Raw genomic sequence first — 19417 nt, 5'->3', positions numbered from 1 at the left:
GCTGTCAGCATTCAAATGTCATGTGGACTGACCAGCACATGCCATAGTTCAGTTCGTTTATTTATACAGGCACTTGCACAAGTAAAGGCAAGTAGAGACAGAATGTCTAGCTCATCAATTTACATGAAGATGTGATGGCTTGAAACGAAAGCTATCTGAGCTTTTGTTAACGTTTCCAAGGCTAAGAAAACTAACTATGACTTCTAACCAAACTAGTAAGCCTCACGTTTCCTTTTTTTTTTTTTTTTTGGTCAGTCATGGGCTTACACTCTAGACCTGGGAGCTGTCCCTGAACTCTTCAGCTGAAGGATATCTCTCTATCACTTAAGCCACAGAGTCATTTCTGGTTTTCTGGTGGTTAAAGATAAGATTTTGACAGACTTAAGTGCCCAGGCTGGCTTTGAACCCCAATCCTCAGATCGCAGCCTCCTGAGGAGCTAGGATTATAGATGCGAGCCACCCACACCAGGCAGGTGACAGATTCTAACGGGATGCTCAAGGAACTCATGTCTCTGGCTGACACCAGTCAACTATGGATACACCTGTGTTCTTTGACCCAAGGCCGCCTCATTCTCACTGTAATCTCTTTCATATTATTACAGGGGGATGCAGGAAGAGGTGGAAATGACAATGCCAATGGACTAAGTCACATGAATGTGATTGATTTGGATGGTGAGGAGGATAGAATTGTCCTGTCTCTTCTTGTGTACAGCCAGGGTGCTCCCATTTCCTTCACAGTATCTATTTCAGCATACATAATATTCATAATACAGGAGAAAACTTCTAGGATTCAGAGGTTTGGATTATAGTTAAAATACATGACACCACATGGGGCAACACAGGGCCTGAGTGGTGCTGAAAGCATTTACAGTGTGGTGTACACAAACTTTTACCTTTCTAAGGCCATATCTTGGAAAGGTTTCACCATCTATCAACACTGCCGCAGTCAGGAAAAAGCCTCCAGAATATGAACCTTTAGGCCAAACCATATCCAAACAACACACAGCACATAGCACAATCTAGTCTGATACAGGAGTGACTGAAGAACATTCTTGGCAATGTTTGTGTCTGCACATCCTGAAATAGGAAAAGATATAACTCATGTAGTCAGGAGGAAGACCCTGCAGGTAAGCCTCTTCTTCAGTTCAGATCCAGTGCTAAACCTTCTTGAGAGTTAGACTTTATGCATTGGTTCTGGTGACCAAAGAAGGGGAAATGATGTGTTATTTTCATTATTTAGTAATATAAAGTACCAGTAGTGCAGGGGGCTGGGAGTGTGGCTTAGTGGTTAGAGTGGTTGCCTAGCATGCGCAAAGGCCTGGGTTCATTTCCTTTGTACCACATACACAGAAAAAGCTGGAAGTGTTGCTGTAGCTCAAAGGCGAAGGACAGTGCCCAAGCCCTGAAATCAAGTCCCAGGAGTGGCAACAAAAAGAAAAAAACTGTGCAGGATAATTACTGCTAATACTATAGTCTCCTTTTTTCAAACTACTTATAAACAATATTGTCCATAACCTTACTCTGATTCTGATTCTGAAAAAGGGAAGTGGAGCCATCTGTCCAGGGATAGGGTGGTAGGTATGAGCTGAAAGCTCAGGGACAATGCCCAGGCCCAGTCAAGTCCCATGTCCCACAAAAAAAAAAAAAAAAAAAGATACTGAGAAACTGAGGATTATGCAAATTTTCACAATACTGCATTGCAATCAATAGGTGAACCCAGTGCATTGTGCTTTTTAGCTCAGCTACTTAGAAAGTGTAAAAAGAAAGATTTGGTGCAAGATGACCTTGTCATAAACACAAACCCTTGTATAAAAATGAGTAAAAGTAAAAGAGCAGGGTGTGCAGCTCAGCTGGTAGAGCACCTGCCTAGCATAAGTGATGCCTTGAGTTTAAGCACTAGGATAGAGAGGAGGGGGATGGGAGAAAAGAACTTGAGGAGTTATGATATAATCACATACTGGAATTATGTGAAGTATTAAGCAAAGGGGTTACACGTGTTTTATATGAAAAGAGAATGACTTACCAAAAGGCAAATTATAAAATACGGAATTCAGATTAAAATACATGTATAACTGGTTTTTTTCACTAAAATACTAACATGTCTGTTTAGTTCAAAAGCAGTTAAAGATTTCAAAATGAAATAATACAAGAGTGGTTAGAAATGAATCATTTTTTTACTACATTCCCCACTTACAAATTTCAAAGAACTTTTTTTGACCATATTTATTATTTGTTAATTTAATCTTTCATCTGGAGTATATAGTCTATTTTCCTCACTGTTTATTTGAGATGTTTTTGCCAGTCTTGGGCTTGAGCTCAGGCCCTGAGCATTGTCATTGGGCTTTCTCAAGGCGAGAGTTCTACCACTTGAGCCTCAGCACCACTTCTGGCTTTTTTCTATGTATGTGGTAACAAGGAATCGAACATAGATCTTCGTGACTGCTAAGCAAGCACTCTACCACTAGGCCAAACTCCCAGCCCAGTGTTTTTGGTTTTGTTTTGGTTTTTTTTTTGCCAGTCCTGGGCTTGAGCTCAGGGCCTGAGCACTATCCTTGGCCTTTCCTAAGGCTAGAGCTCTACCACTTCAGCCTCAGCACCACTTCCGGTGTTTTCCATGTATGTGGTAGCGAGAAATCGAACCCGGGTCTTCGTGCATGCTAGGCAAGCACTCGACCACTAGGCCAAACTCCCCGCCCAGCCCAATATTTGATGATTTTTTTTTCTCCTTCAGTTTTGGGGCTTGAAATCAAGGCCTGGGCACTGTCTTTAAGCTCTTTTGCTCAAGTCAAACACATTACCAGTTTGTCACTGTGCCCCTTCTAGTTTTTGAGCGCTTCACAGGAGGTGAGAATCTCATTGCTCTTTTGCTCAAGCATCCTGCTTTCAGGATTGTCTACTTCTTTCACTAGTTGCATATGCGCATCTAAGATGAACAGCCTCTCCATGGGAATCATGGGAGAAATGGGCTATGGTGGGAGGTCCTGATGATAGGGAGGGCAGCTGCTCACTGTCTTATCACTAATTTGCCCACAGCACTCTTTGTTCCATCTTCACAATGTGGATGGACTTTTCTCCTGATGATTTCTATGATACCAAGAACAGACACACCCTGCATGAACTCATGTTCTACGTGATGTTCAACATGCCCTCTTCGGACTTGCTCCTGGGTTTACACCTTCTCCTTGACCAGCAGGAACAACCTGTGACCTCTCAGACCAAGAACAATGCGGGGGAGTCCTTGTGTAAGCGCCTGAGAGCTTGTGAGTGTACATGGACCCACAGTCCCTGGGGAAGGTCTCCTGGGATGGTGATTGTGGTGTGTCCTTTTTTGTTTTTTGCCAGTCCTGGGCCATGAACTTAGGGCCTGAGCACTGTCCTTAGGCTTTCTCAAGGCTAAAGCTCTGCCACTTGAAGCACAACACCACTTCTGGTTTTTTCTGTGTATATGGTACCAAGGAATTGAACCAGGGTCCTCGTGCATGCTAGGCAAGCACTTTACCACTAGGCTAAACTCCAAGCCCGCAGTGTGTCCTTATTACTACCAGTTTGGCACAATGGCCTTTTATGGATATTCTCTTCCAGGTAATGTGTGTTCTCTTTTAGAAAGAAAACAGGCTTAGCCACTCATTAAAAACACCCTACTTTCTATCAATGTTCAGTCCAAATTCACATTCTACAGCTTTTTCCCTTAATTCCTCATGGCATTGTGTCACCTCAGAACTTCCTTGATAAACTTGTATTTATTTCCATTCTCAGATTTGGGCCTACAGAATGCACTCACCCCACAGCTCTGCACCTAGAAGCCACCAGTGTTGTGACAGATGGAGATCTGGAGCCATCACTAATGTAGAATCCTGTGGATGCTGTGCAGTTTTTCATTTGTAGAAAAGCCCATCTCAGTGTTGAATTGTACGAACTCTCAACTTGTTCTTAACCCAGAATGTAGCAGATCTACCTAGAGATACTTCCAAAGAAGAAGAATAAGCAGAATTTCTTCCATTGACTTTAACACCATTTAGATTTGCTAAAAATAGTTGAAATTGGCAAAGCTTGACTGGCAGGATAACAACACCTGTGGGGTTAATGTTAAATTTCTCTGTGCTTAAGTTTACGACACTCATTAAGTGAGAGTCAGGAAGAACACTGTGTCTTTCATAAGGTGGTAGATACCTCTGTGGACCCTGAATTAGCCTTTCTGTCTGCAGGCAACTTTGAGCCAATGTAGTGTTAGAGTCTGCCTCCTCCCACCCTCTCCCACTCCCCACCCAATGTTCCTGGCAAATATTTATGTTTGGTAATGACTGCTGTCTGCTGTCTCATGCTTATACCAAGAACTGTTTCACTAAAAGTTGAATTATGTTATACAATTCTTTTCTCTTGGGGGTGGCAATCATGAAAAATGAACTTGGGGCCTGAGCACTGACTTTGGGCTTTCCTCAATGTTCGCAGTCTACCACTTAAAAGCATGCCAGCACTTTGGGCTTTTTCTCTGTATGTGGTACTGAGGAATCAAACTGTGTCTTCGTGCATGCTAGGCAAGCATTCTACCACTAGGCCAAACTCCCACCCAGCAGAATTTTTTTTTTGGTGGGTCATGAGGCTTGAACTCAGCCTGGGCACTATCCCTGAGCTCTCCAGCTCAAGGCTACTGCCCTACCCCTTTCCTGGGAAGTGTCCCTGATCTCTTCAGGTCAAGGCTACCCTACCCTTGAGCCTAGCCCAATTTCCCCTTTTTCTAGAGATTAACTGGAATTTCAGGTCCTTTTGTGCCCATCCTGGCTTGAACCTTGATCCTCAGATCTCAGCCTCCTGAGTAGCTAGGATTACACTCACAATACACTTCACCCAGCTCCTGAACAATTCTTGAGCAGAAAACAGTGTTCTTTTCCTCGTACAATCTAATGTCCCACTACATGTCTCTTGAGTGGGGGGACACAGAGAGACCAGCATTTGGGGGTGTAAATCTGTGAGATTTACTGGTGAATACAGAGAGCCACGGTAATCCAGGAAATGGAGAATATACACTGTGCAAGGATAGGACCCTTGATGTTGAAAGACAAAAGCTGTAATTTTTTGTTTTTGTTTGTACTTTTGCTTGATTCTTGGTCACAGTGCTGTCCCACAGCTTTTTGTTCACAATTTTTACTCTACCACTTGAGCCACAGAGCAGCTTTTGGAAATTTATGGGAGACAAGAGACTCTCATGATTGGGCTGGTTTTGAACTGGTAACCTCAGATCTCAGTCTAATGAGCAGCTAGGAGTACAAGTTGAGGCACTGGTATCTGGCTTCCTTCTTTTATCCTTTTCCTTACTGTATAAAAACTATGTTTTGCTACGACATGTCTTCAGTGATGTACTAACATACCATCAGATACTTCAGAACTTTCATCAGGAACCAGGGCCCAAATTCAGTCTCCATACAATGGAAAACCTTGTGTTGGCTACTGGTGGCTCACAGCTCTAATCCTAGCCACGGAGGATTCAGAGATAAGAGAATCTCAGTTCAAAGCTAGCCTGGACAGGGAAGTCTGAGAGGCTCTAATCAACAATAAATCACCAAGAAAAAAAGCCGGAAATGGAGCTATGGCTCAAGTGAGAGAGCACCAGTCAAGAGAAAAACACTAACAAACAGGAAAGTGCACCTGGTCATGGAGTTAGATACAAATAGAGAGGGACAGAGACAGAGGGAGAGGGAGGGACAGAGTGAAAGAGCCCCAAATTCCGACTCTATATGATAGTGTTCAAAGATGCCCCTGAAACTACTTTTTTGCACACTTTCATATGGGAACTGGGCTCTGCTAACCTCGGGGCTGACTTGCAAATGGAGCTGCACCACCGCAGGATTAGCCCAGTACCGCACGCGCATGCGCGACCGCGCACTGCTGGGCCCTGGAGGAGTGGCACGCATGCGCACGCGCACCCGGTGACCCTGGCTGCTGAGGGACAACCGGCACCAGAGAGGGAAGGCGGCGCTCAGAGGCCACCGCGGCCTCTTCTGGCCTTGGCGCCAGGTTTCTCCGTTCCCCGTCTTCTCGTGGCCCTGGGGACTCCAGAGCTTTGCCCTGGCTGGCTCTGCACCCGGGGCGGCGACCTGGTGCAGGTGGGGCCTCTTCCGCCCGGGCCTGGTGTGTGGGGCCGCGTGGGCGCCGCCCGAGGCCGCCCGGGAGCCGTCCCCGTGCCCGCTCTGAGGTGAGTGCACACGTCTTCTCCTCAAGAAAACCCACAGCACCGCCAGAGTCCACGTGCCCGTCAGGAGACTGGGTGAGCTCCCCGGGTCCTCACTGTGTCCCTGCACGTCTAGGTCCCCAGTGTCCACAAGGGATGCCAACCGCAAACAGAACCCCAGCATCCGTGCAGAACTCTGCCTGGAGGACCTGGATTCAGAACCAAGAGACTTGTTTTGTGCTGGTATGGAGCTTGAACTCAGGGCATTGCCACTGAGGTTTTTTTTTTTCTTTTGTTTTGGCATGTGGATAGGACTTTACTACTTGAGACAAAAATACTAACTTATTATTCAAGGTAATTTTCATTAGGGCTCAAATTGTGTATGTAATGTCACTTTAGTTTCTCATACTCTAAAATGTTAGTCCTATATCTTTCTATAATGTTGTCCTTTCAAATGGAAGATTGTGAGTCAGTTCTGTAATAAGCTATTACATTTATCATATTTGCCTAGTTATTTCCTTCTGGTGGCTTTTTTTCCTCCTCTTTTTTTTCATTTCTGTGGCTTGAACTCAGGGCCTGAACACTGGTCATTGGGCTTTCTCAAGTCTAGAGCTCTACAGCTTGAGCGATAGCACAACTAGCATAATTTTTCTATGCATGTGGTACTCAAAAATCAAACCTGGGTCTTTGTGCATGCTAGGAAAGCACTCTACTACTAGGCCAAGCTCCCGGCCCCTTGCCAGATTGTTTTTTAATTGTGTAAAATTAAAGGTAGTTGAAAGAGGATAATACCTCTTCTCCAGGGGCTGGGATATGAGAATCAAGATTTGAAGCCTGCCTGGGCAGAAAAGTTGGTAAGGGTTTTGCCTCCATTTAACCACCCAAAATTTGGAAGTGGATCTGTGGCCTAAGAAGTAGGGAAAAGCTAAACTTGAGTGAGGTCTTCAGTACTAGCACTTCCATTCATGGATTTGTAGACACATGCACTAGCACTTGCGTGGACACACACACACAAAGAGAAATACAAAGAGGAGGGAAGAAGGAAGGAAGACAGGAAAGGACAAAAAATTGCATATACAAAGGAGTGTAGATCTGTACTAGAAATGCCATTCACTGGGCACAGGTTCAGGCCAACATTTTCTGTAAAGGAACAGAGTCAATAGTCTAGTCTTTGAGATCCACATGACCTACCATAAGTATTCCACTCTGTTGTGTTAGTGTGATGGCAGCTACAGAATCACCACTTTTAAAACTTTCGTTACACACACTGATATTTGTATTGTTTCTTGCTTGTGTTCCTTTTTCTTTTTCTTTCTTTTCTTTTTTTTTTTTGCCAGTCCTGGGACTTGAACACAGACCTGAGCAATGTCCTTGGGCTTTTCTCAAGGCTAGAGCTCTATCACATTTGCCACAGCACCACTTTTGGCTTTTTCTGTGTATGTGGTACCAAGGAATTGAACCTGGGTCTATCTGCATTTTAGATAAGCAGTCTCCCACTAGGCCAAACTCACATCCCCAAGTTATTTATGTCTATGAATAACTAAGTTTGTAATAAAGCTGTTTTACAAATAGATGGACTAAAGGTTTGCACCAGTGCCTCACACCTGTAATTCTAGAGAATCAGGAGGCAGAGATCAAGATCGGGCTTCAAAGCTAGCCCAGGCACAGAAGTCCATGAGACTTATCTCCAGCTAACGACCAAAAACCTGACCTGGTGCTTTGGCACAAGAGGTACAGCTCTAGCCTTGAGCTGAAAAGCTCACGCACTCAAGCCCAGCATTCAAGTCCCCACAACCGACAACAACAAGGGAAGAACTAGATGGGCAATCTTCCCCTACTTATTTTTATTATTTAAATCTTCCCCTTTGTTCTTTACCATATTTTGCCTGAGAGACTTCCAAAGATTTCTAGTGGAGCTCATAACAAGACTGTTGTTCACATTACCTGGGGGTCATCAGGACCTCCCATGTCACTCAGTAAATGTCTGCATCTGCATTATTCTTTAATAACTATGTCCGGTTTCTTCCACTTTTATCTTGAGTCATTTAAAGTAGAAACAGAGAAATGAAGGGACAAAGGGTGAAGAAATGCAGCAGTGGAACTCACTGAACATGATGTTGAAAATGAAATATAAAATGTGTGGTGGGGTGGAAGGGAAAAACTGGGAGAGAGTGAGGGAACGGGTGATGTTGTCCAAAAAGAAATGTACTCTTTACCTGACTTAAATCTAGCTGTACTTCCTCTGTATATCACCTACATAATAACATCATTATATTCTAAACTGCAATAAAACCTTCTTCTCTCTCTGTCTCTGTCTCTGTCTCTGGTACCTGTTGTCCTGTCGATTTTTCATTCTTTTCCTTGGCATCTGGGTCATTTTAGGCTTTATTCTTTAGTGTGTGTGTGTGTGTGTGTGTGTGTGTGTGTGTGTGTGATTATTTTACACATGAAAATTCTGTCACTTGGAAGTGCTATGTTTATATCTGGAGAGCCTTGTGAGTATTTATAATTGATGTACCTGATGTGATAATTTATGAGAATATTTGTTAATATTTAACTATGCTTTGTTGTTGTTGTGGTTGTGCATTTCTCATTTATGAGGCTTAGAATCAGAGCCTAGATGCTGTTGCTGAGCTTTTACCCTCAAGGTTAGCACTCTACTACTTTGAGCCATAGCTCAAAGGAGGTAAAAGCTGACACACTGAAAACTTTACAGGAAGGAATAGGAGATACACTAGGCCTCCTGGGCACAGGTAGAAACTTTTTTAATAAGGACCAAGAATCACAACAAATCAGAGAAAGGCAGGATAAGTGGGACTGCATTAAACTGCAGAGCTTTTGTATGGCAAAGGACATAGCTAGTAAATTAATTAGGAAGCCTACACAGTGGGAGAAGATCTTCACCAACCAAACAACGGACAAAGGCCTCATATCTAAAATATATCAACAACTCAAAAAATTGAATCACTCCAAAAGTAATCTCCAAAGTAACAACCATCCCATTAAAGAATGGGCTCTCTCTTCAGAGAGCCTTCTCTGAAGAAGAAACAAAAATGGCCTATAGACACATGAAGAAATGCTCAACATCTCTAGTCATAAAAGAAATGCAAATCAAAACAACTCTAAGATTCCACCTCACGCCAGTTAGAATGGCCAGGATCAGGAAAATGAATAATAACAGATGCTGGAGGGGATGTGGCCAGGAGGGATCACTACTACATTGTTGGTGGGAGTGCAAATTTGTTCAACCACTATGGAAAGCAGTGTGGCAGTGCCTCAAAAGGCTAAACATAGAACTCCCCTATGACCCAGCAATTCCACTACTTGGCATTTACCCAACCACCCAGAAACAAGGACATACTAAACCCACTAGCACAACAATGTTCATTGCAGCACTATTCACCATAGCAAAGATATGGAACCAACCTAGATGTCCCTCAGTTGATGAGTGGATTAACAAGTTGTGGTATTTGTACACAATGGAATTCTATGCTGCTGTCAGAAAGAATGAAGTCACCCCATTTGTTAGGAAATGGAAAGACTTAGAAAAAATCATATTAAGTGACGTAAGCCAGACTCAAAGGAACTTAGGCTCAATGGTTTCCCTCATTCGTCATAATCAGTAGAAACCTTGGGCTCTCCTAGCAGAGATTTGCAATAGAGCAAAATCTTGATACATAAGGCCATATAGTATGAAGCTAATTGAAAGGACCTCCAGGATATTGAAACAAAAGCCATATAATGAATGATTGTTGTACTTAATGTACTATGTTGTCTCTCATCTCCTTTGCTGTCCCTTGGTTATCTCATATTGTTATAGTATCTCACTTTGCTATCAGATATATTGAATTTATTTGTATTTGGTTATTTGAAATTTGATAGGGAAGGGGGGAAAACCAAGACGGGTGGGGGGGTGGGGGGAGGGTAATGGGTACCAAGACATGTGAAAGGGTATCAATGTATGTGAATTAATGCACCTTCTATCTGGCAAATATCATGTAACCCTTTTACTAATTACAATAAAAAAAATCTAAAAAAAAAAACGTGTGGTGGGGTGGAAGAGAAAAACTCTTCGAATGAGGGAACAGGTGATGTTGTCCAAAAAGAAATGTACTCTTTACCTGACTTAAATGTAGCTATATTCCCTGTGTACATCACCTACATAATAACAAAAGACCCTAATTAGATCATTATATTCCAAACTTCAATAAGACCTGCTTCCCTCTGTCTCTCTGTCTCTATCTCTCTTTCTCCCTTTCTCTCTCTGTCTCTGTCTCTGTCTCTTTCTCTCTCTCTCACACACACACATACACACACATACACAGGCTAAAAACAACTTAGAAGGCATTATAAATGTCTTGGTACACTGACTACATTTTTGTTTTAATGTATAACTAAGGATGTATTAAAGTATCATAAGTGATAAATTGTAATGTCCAGGAGAAACTTTTTACGTATAAACTCTACTACATTCTGATGTGGTGGTGGAGCAGATACACTTGTTTTGTGTCCTAACCATTCCACACTTTTGTCTTAACTTTTGATTATTCTGTCCCTTGTCTTCTACTAGCCACCTTCATATTTCACATTTCCTGCCTCAGAGAAATAGCCCAAAACCGGGCTAGTCAGCTCATACCTGTAATCCTAGCTACTCAAGAGGCTGAGATCTGAGGATAGCAGTTTAAAGCCAACCTGGGAAGTAAAGTCTGTGAGACTCTTATCAGTTAACCACTAGAAAACCAGAAGTGATGCTGTGGTTCTTTGGGTAGGGTGGTAGCCTTGAGCTGAATAGCTCAGGAACAAAAGAAAGAAAGAAACTAAGGAAGAGAGAGAGAGAGGAAGGGAAGGGAAGGGGTGGGAAGGGAAGGGAAGGATCCCCAGCTGGAGATCAGCTCAGTTTCCTGGTTGGTAAGCTAAAATCTGAGGATCACTGTATAACCCCAGCCTTAATAGAAAATTTCATGTGACTTTTATTTCCAGTTAACAACCCACAAGCCAAAAGTGAACATATAGCTCAAGTGATATACTTCCAGCCTTGAATGAAAACACTAAGAACATGGCACAGGGGCCGGGAGTTTGGCCTAGTGGTAGAGTGCTTGCCTAGCATACACAAAGACCCAGGTTCGATTCCTCGGTACCACATACATTGAAAAAAGCTGGAAGTGGTGCTGAGGCTCAAGTGGTAGAGCTCTAGCCTTGAGAAAGTCCAAGGACAGTGCTCAGGCCCTGAGCCCAAGCCCAGGACTGGCAAAAAAAAAAAAAAAAAGGAATTACCTTTTGGGGCTGGGAGTTTGGCCTAGTGGTTAAAGTGCTTGCCTAGCATGCATGAGACCCGGGTTTGATTCCTCGATACCACATACATAGAAAAAAGCTGGAAGTGGTGCTGAGGCTCAAGTGGTAGAGCTCTAGCCTTGAGAAAACCCAAGGACAGTGCTCAGGCCCTGAGCTCAAGCCCAGGACTGGCAAAAAAAAAAAAAAAAAAAAAAAAACGTGGCACACACACACACACGGAAAAGAAATGGGTCTTTTGTCATATGCTTTTTCATGCTTTCATATTTCTTTTACATATTGAAACATCCAAAAATTTCTATTGTTCTTGTCTACATGAAGGCAAAACTATAATAAAGCATCGGAAGTTAAGGTTCCTTCAATTATAGTTTATTCATTCAACAAAAGGATTGATGTATACTAAAGAAATCTTTGCTTTGGAAACCTTATAGTTTAGTCCTAAGAATCCATGTAATTCCATATATTTAAATTCCTAAGGAATAAATTCCCTTTTTTTTTTTTTAACCGGTCCTGGGCTTGAGCTCAGGGCCTGAGCACTGTCCTTGGACTTTCTCAAGGCTAGAGCTCTACCACTTGAGCCTCAGCACCACTTCTGGCTTTTTTTTTTCTATATGTGGTACTGGGGAATCAAACCCGGGTCTTCATGCATGCTAGGCAAGCACTTTAACCAATAGGCCAAACTCCCAGCCCCTCCCTTTTTTTTTTTTTTTTGGTGGCATTGCTGAGACTTAAAGCCAGCAGTGTCACTTCACATGTTTTTTTTGGCCGGTTGTGGGACTTGTCATTATCCCTGAACTCTTCTGCCCAAGATTACCGCCCTACCACCTTGAGCAATGGTGCCACTTCTTGTGTTCTGGTGGTTAATTGGAAATAAGAGTCTTACGGACTTTTTATAGCTCAGGTTGGCTTTGAAGCATGATCCTCAGATCTCAGCCTTCTGAGTAGCTAGGATTACAGTGGCTCTCACTTAACATTTTGCTGGAAGTTAGTACTTTACTACTTGAGCCATACTTCCACTTCTGACGTTTGCCTGCTAACTGGAGATGAGTCTTATGATCAACTTTACTCACTAGGCTATCTTTGAACTGTCAGAAGTTTTGAGTTGAGGATGCTTTTTTTTTTTTTTTTTTTTTTTTTTTTTGCCAGTCCTGGGCTTGAGCTCAGGGCCTGAGTACTGTTCTTGGGCTTTTCTCAAGGCCAGCACTCTGCCACTTGAGCCATACCACCACTTCCAGCCTTTTTCTATGTATATGGTACCGAGGAATCGAACCTGGGTCTTCGTGCATGCTAGGCAGGCACTCTATCACTAGGCCAAACTCCCGTCCTGCTACATTTTTTCTGAAGCTAACTTTCATGTCAATTTTGTTCTGTATATCAGAAGAATGTTTAAAGTAAATGTGTTGTGTCTTTAAAATTATCAGAATTAAGAATATTTTTAGCTATATGGTTTTCTCTTTTCTTTTTTGGCAAGGGGGTTTGAATCCAGGAAGTTTCAGAGCTAGGCAAGTACTTTGTCATTGAGCTATATCCCTAGCCCCAACAGACCCTTTTGATTTCTCCCTGTATGTGTATAGGATGAAAACAGTACAATATATTTTTATTGTAGTGTATTAGAATATTCTGTGATTTGGGGTCTTTTTAAATCTATTCTTATATATTCATAGTCTGGAAACAAATATGATGGTAGAAACTGATGAACTTTATGTTCCAAGGAGTGTGTGTGGAGGCGAAAGGATTGTCCTACCATATAACCCTGGAAGCTTAGTGGTGAGGCCTTCAACATCCACAAAACCAGGGATATCAGTTCAACCAGAGTGATTTGTTGTGGCCTGAAGCCTCCCCTCAGATTCCTCTGTTCCCATCTTGCATGCTACATTCCACACTAGCAATATTCACCATGTTAGGTCAGACTTCTTGTTGAAAGGCTATGGGTGAATGTATGTGTTATCTTAGGTGACTTCATCATTGAGACACACAAAGAACTTAAAGTCCTCAATAGCAGTAATGATTCAGAATAAACTTTCCTGTCTTAACCTTCAAGTACTTTAAATGATGCTGTGGCAAAAGTGACTTTATAGCGCAGGGATATTGACCATGTGGTAGAGTGCTTGCCTAGCATGCACGAAGACCCAGGTTCGATTCCTCGATACCATGTATATAGAAAAAAGCTGGAAGTGATGCTGATGCTCAAGTGGTAGAGGTCTAGCCTTGAGAAAGCCCAAGGACAATGCTCAGGACATGACTTCAAGGCCTAGGACTGGCAAAAAAAAAAAAAGACCTTATAATGGAGTTTCCATATACAGCCACAAAAAATTTAAAATTGTCTTGTGCACTTCCCATTAGACAGTTCAGATGATGCAAGGAAGCTCAGTCACACCTGTATTGTTATTTATATTGTGTGTGTGCGTGTGTGTGTGTGTGTGTGTGTGTGTGTGTGTGTGTGCTGTGATTGATCTCAGGGTGTGGGTGTTGTTTGTTTCCTCTTTTTTCCCTCAAGTTTAGTACTGTACCCCTGATGCATACCTTTACTTCCAGCTGTTTGATCCCTGCTCTGCTTTTAAACTATGATCCTCATATCTCAGCCTGGTGATTACAGGTGTCAATTATATTGAAATCATGTGATCTGATGAGTGTTTGTCTGTCCTTTTTTTATGAAAATAAACCTCCAGAACATCAGTTCTAAAGAAATAAGACAAAAAATTATTGTAATTCTGTATACCAGAAAGACAATTGTAATGTACTTAAGTGCCTAGGATAAAAATTTTGAAGTTGTTGGGCTGGGAGTTTGCCCTAGTGGTAGAGTGCTTGTCTACTATGCACCAAGACCCGGGTTCTATTCCTCAGTACCACATACATAGAAAAAAGCCGGAAGTGGTGCTGAGACTCAAGTGGTACAGCTCTAGCCTTGAGAAAGTCTAAGTACAGTGCTCAGGCACTGGCCAAAAAAAAAATATTGAAGTTGTTGAAAGATTCTTTCTTTAGTAGTATTTTGGAAGAAATATTTAGAACATCTTAGAAGAAAAGCCTGAAATAATACCTGATTTCCTACTAGCAGTACTAATGAGGATAACAGTAGTTTTTTTGTTGTTGTTTTTTTTTTTTTATATTTTTTTTTCCTTTTTTCTTTTGGTCTGTCATGGAGCTTAAAACTCAGGGTCTGGGCACTGTCCCAGAGCTCTTCAGCTCATGGCTACTGCCCTGCCCCTGAGCCACAGCACAACTTTTCCTTTTCTAGTGGTTAATTGGAGATGAGTCTCACGGATTTTAGTGCTCGGGCTGGCTTTGAACCAGGCTCCTCAGACCTCAGCCACGGTGCTATTAGGATTACAGGCGTGAGCCACTGCAACAGCTATTGTTTTTATTTTTATTCTGATATGGGGCTTGAAGTCCGTGCATGGGCACTGTTCCCAACTTTTTAACCAAAGGCTAGTATTCTAACACTTGAGCGAAATCACCCCTTCCAGCTTTTTTCTATGTATGTGGTATTGAAGAATTCAATCATGCATGTTAGGCAAACTAGGCCAAACTCCTGACCTGATGTCAGTTTATTTTTGTGGAAAGTAAATTTAGGTTTTCAAAATCAAGGTAAGGCCTGGGAGTTTGGGCTAATGGTTGAGTGCTTGAATAAGCACAAAAGAAGTCCCAGATTCAATTCCTTGTTACCACATATATAGAAGAAAAAATCAGAATTGGTGCTGTGGCTCCAGTGACAGAGCCCTAGCCTTGAGAAAGCCCAAGGTCAGGTCTCAGGCCTTGAGTTGAATGAATGGACTGGCAAAAAAAAACCAAAACCAAAAACAAAGAAAAAATATTAGTGGGCCGGGAGTTTGGCCTAGTGGTAGAGTGCTTGCCTAGCATGCACAAAGACCCAGGTTCGATTCCTCAGTACCACATACATAGAAAAAAGCTGGAAGTGGTGCTGAGGCTCAAGTGGTAGAGCTCTGGCCTTGAGAAAGTCCAAGGACAGTGCTCAGGCCCTGAGCCCAAGCCCAAGCCTGGCAAAAAAAAAAAAAAAAAAAAGATATTAGCGATAATTTTCTGATGTCTTTCACCCAGGTCCCCACGTGTAATTCATTGCTTTAATATTTTCTGTATATTTATATGCCCTAATTTTCTTTTTTATTTTGTTTTCATTCTGCCACGGGAGCTCAAATTCAGTACTTTGCCACACTCACCGAAGCCAGGCATTGATGGCTTATGCTTGTAATTCTAACTACTCAGACTGAAATTTGAGAATCAAGCTTCAAAGTCAACCAGAACAGGAAAAATCATGGGACTCTTACCTTTAATTCAGACAAAAACTCCAAAAGTGAAGCTGGCTTGACTGGTAGAGCACTAGGCTTGAGCAAAAAAAAGCTAAAGGATAGGTACCAAAGGATAATTCACAAACGTGGAGTTCAAGTGCCAGTACAATGACACACATACACACACATACACACGCATTGTCATTTTTCCCAAAAGCACTGTGGTTCTTTTTAATGTCCCCCTGAAGTGCACTTTCTCTTTTTCATTCATTGGTGATGTTTCCACAGGGAGAGCAGAGCATTGGCAATTACCTGAGTCCTGGCTGCTGGTGATTCCCCTGGGATGTCTGAGGTTTACCTTGGTGAGCAGTGAGAACCTGAGAAAGCCCCACATAGTGCATGGATGGAGACATGAGAAGACGTGCATTCAGCTGCTTCTTCAGTACAACCTCCTCCTCCCAAGGGTCTTTCTCTGTGGGGTGAGTTGTGTTTCTTCCCAAAGAAAGCTAATACATTTTGTGGCTTTTGTGGGTATCTTCGCATGCTAATAAGTCTTTTGTAAAATGTCAGTCATTGCAAACCTGCTTTGCACCATCAGTCAGTTTCCTGGCAGTTTTAATTGCTCTGAGAGAAATAGAAAGTTCTAGATTTTATCAAGGGACATTTGTAGCTGTAGGTCAGAATCTATGGTTCATTTGCTCTAGTGAATTAAGAAACTTTTTTTGGTCAGTCCTGGGACTTGAACTCTGGGCATGGGTGCTGTTCCTGAGCTCTTCAGCTCAAGGCTACCACCCTACTCCTTGAACCACAGCGCCACTTCTGGTTTTCTACTGATATAAAGGTCTCTTGGTCTTTAGTGCCTGGGCTGGCTTTGAACTGAGATCCTTAGATCTCAGCCTTCTGAGTAGTTAGGATTACAGGCTTGAGCTACCTTGCCGAGCTTTGAATTAAGAAACTTCTAAGTGAATGTATTGATAATTTTTAGTGACCTTATTTCCATGGTATAAATGATTTATTATAATGGCTTTATGGAGAACCAAAGTGTTAGGGACAGTGCCCAGGCCTAGCGTTCATGTCCCACAACCAACCAAAAGCAAATAAGAAGGTAAAGAAATAAAGGATTATGATAAATGAGGGAAATCATTGAGCCTATGTTCCTTTGAGTCTGGCTTACTTCACTTAATATGATTTTTTCTAAGTCTTTCCATTTCCTTACAAATGGTGCGATGTCATTCTTTCTGACAGCAGCATAGAATTCCATTGTGTATAAATACCACATCTTGTTGATTCACTCATCAACTGAGGGGCATCTGGGTTGGTTCCATATCTTTGCTCTGGTAAATAGTGCTGCAATGAACATCCTTGTGCTAGTGGATTTAGTATGTCCTTGTTTCTGGACGATTGGGTAAATCGTAGTGGAATTGCTGGGTCATCATGGAGTTCTATGTTTAGTCTTTTCAGGAACTGCCATACTGCTTTCTATAGTGGTTGAACGGGTTTGCACTCCCACCAACAGTGTAGTAGTGATCCCTCCTGGCCACATCCCCTCCAGCATCTGTTGGTATTTTTGCTGGATCTATCAGTGTGGCTTGGCAGTTGTTGTTCTTCAAGATATGAATGATATTTTTCTATGATTTTCTTGCATTTAGGGTTTTGTGGAGAGTTCTGCAGTGATTCTAATTTTTTTTTCCATTGTGGTATAGTCCTTTACTATTCAAATCTAATATTTTTACTATGATGTGTGTGGGAGAGTTTCTCTTGGAGTCTTGCTTATTCCGCGTTCTGAAGGCTCGAGTAATGTGAGTGAGATTTTCACTCAGTTGTCTGCTGTAATCTTGGCGAATAAGCATTACATTCCCTTTGTTTGAAACTCCTCCCCTTCATCAATTTTTAATGCACAGAGATTATATTTCTTGAATGTGTCTGCCAATTTTGGACTTCTCTTTGGTAAATTCTGACTGATTTCTCCAGACTGATGACTCTCTCTTCCAGCTCTTGTATTTTATCTTCATTTCTGATGTCCTGTTCTCCATCTCAGTCAATCTGTTGTTTAGCACTTCCATTGTAGTTTGCACTGTGGACATTGAGCCCTTCATGTCTGTTCTGAGGGAGCTCCTCTTTCCATCTAGGGAAGTATAAGCTTTGCCTATTTTTGTCTCCACTTCTCTTTTAAAATGGAGGAACTTTTTTTTTTTTTTTACACTCCTGGGCTTGAAATCTGGGACTGAGCACTGTCCTCAGACCTTCTCAAAACGAGAGCTCTACCACTTGAACCTCAGCACCACTTCTGTTTTTTTTTTCTATATATATAGTATCAAGGAATTGAATCGTGGTCTTCATGCATGCGAGGCAAGCACTCTACCACTAGGCCAAACTCTCAGCCCCCAAATGGAGGAATTTCTTGGTAATTTCTTGCTTATATTCCTGGAATTATTTCTGCAGTTTTGCTTTACCCTCTTTAGTCATGGCCAGAATCATCTCCTTGAGTGGAGTCATGTCTCCCATCTCTTCAGGTGTCTTTTGTTTTGATGGTGACTTCTCTCTCTTCCCTTTGCTCTTGTTTCCTTTTGGGATTTGTGTGGGGCTGTCATTATTTATACCTTTCGTGATTTGTCTCTGTGATTTTTGCATTGGGAGTTCAGGGCTTGCTAACTACTGTTGTAGGTTTGCTCTGTGGTCAATTGTGGCAGTCTTTACTTGGTTTAGCGCTGGTGGTTCTCTCTGGGTACCTGTGCAGATGTGTGGTTCTCAGCCCAATTAATTCTGCTGCTGACTTCCTGTAGGTGAGTTCAGGTGTGGATTTGTGCTGTTGATGTTTCTGGGGTTAGGAAGAGTGTACAGCTCATTTTTATAGTGGCTCACAGTTATGTGTGGGAGTACTTGGGATTCAGCTGGAGAGAGCTATTGCTGCAGCTTGTCCACCAGGTTCTCAGCAGACAGAATATTAATCCTTTGACTCCTGGGGCCAGGGGTTTGGCCTAGTGTAGACTGCTTGCCTAGCATGCATGAAGACTCAGGTTTTATTTCTCAGTATCACATACAATGAGAAAAGCCAGAAGTGGTGCTGTGGCTCAAGTGGCTGAGCTCTAGTCTTGAGAAAACCCAAGGATGGTATTCAGGCCCTGAGCTCAAGCCCAGGACTGGCCAAAAAAGATTAATCCTTTGATTCTTTCATTATCCTTATTACATTCCAAACCAGTACCTTCAGGTGTAAAGTTGGAAAAATGCAAGTTATGTACTCTGATGGGATTTAAAATCTTCAGCAACCATCCTGTTTGTAGTTCTGCCTTTTCAAGGTTGCCTTGGATTGACATTTTGTAATTTGTTATTTTGTTATACTCTTTGAAGTAAGAAAGTGAAAATTCTGTCTTACAGTCAAGAAAGGCATGAAGAGAATTCAAATAATGATGAGGCAACTGGAAATCAGCAAAATCTAAGAATTAATCTTACCACTCTAGTTTTCAGGTCTCTCTCTCTCTCTCTCTCTCTCTATATATATATATATATATATAGATAGATAGATAGATAGATAGATAGATAGATAGATAGATATAGATATAGATAGATATATATTTTTTAAACTGCAGACATGAGTGGTACTGCTGTAACATTAAGGGTTGAGTGCTAGCCTTGAGTTATAGAGTTTAGAGACAGTGCCCATACCCAGAGTCCAAGTGCCATAATTGACCAAAAAACATCTGTAAAATTAGAGGCATGG

The 19417-nt window shown here is 42.1% G+C and overlaps 2 protein-coding genes across 8 annotated transcripts in view; both read left to right on the top strand.

The window, feature by feature from the left end:
- LOC150044721 (zinc finger protein 717-like) overlaps positions 1-16064 on the top strand; it is a 44874-nt gene extending 28810 nt beyond the window's left edge. For 2 of the 7 annotated variants that reach the window (XM_090320976.1, XM_090320982.1), the window contains one exon: positions 603-2095. In XM_090320976.1, the coding sequence (XP_090177102.1) occupies positions 603-809 (207 nt within the window). In that variant the 3' untranslated portion in view covers positions 810-2095. Of the gene's footprint in view, positions 1-602; positions 2096-3033; positions 3261-3756; positions 4922-15987 lie in introns of those variants that run through there. The other 5 variants (XM_090320980.1, XM_090320979.1, XM_090320978.1 and 2 more) reach the window with 5 other exon arrangements.
- Positions 6171-19417, top strand: part of LOC150044707 (ral guanine nucleotide dissociation stimulator-like) — a 358565-nt gene continuing 345318 nt past the window's right edge. Inside the window, exon 1 of the mRNA XM_090321004.1 lies at positions 6171-6190. The gene's annotated coding sequence lies outside the window, so the exon portion shown is untranslated. The remainder of the gene's footprint in view (positions 6191-19417) is intronic.

This window comes from Megascapheus bottae, chromosome 29 (genome assembly GCF_031878675.1).
Source record: "Megascapheus bottae isolate mThoBot1 chromosome 29, mThoBot2.hap1, whole genome shotgun sequence".
Taxonomy (NCBI): Eukaryota; Metazoa; Chordata; class Mammalia; order Rodentia; family Geomyidae; genus Megascapheus; species Megascapheus bottae.
This window is presented reverse-complemented; position numbering and strand designations above follow the sequence as displayed.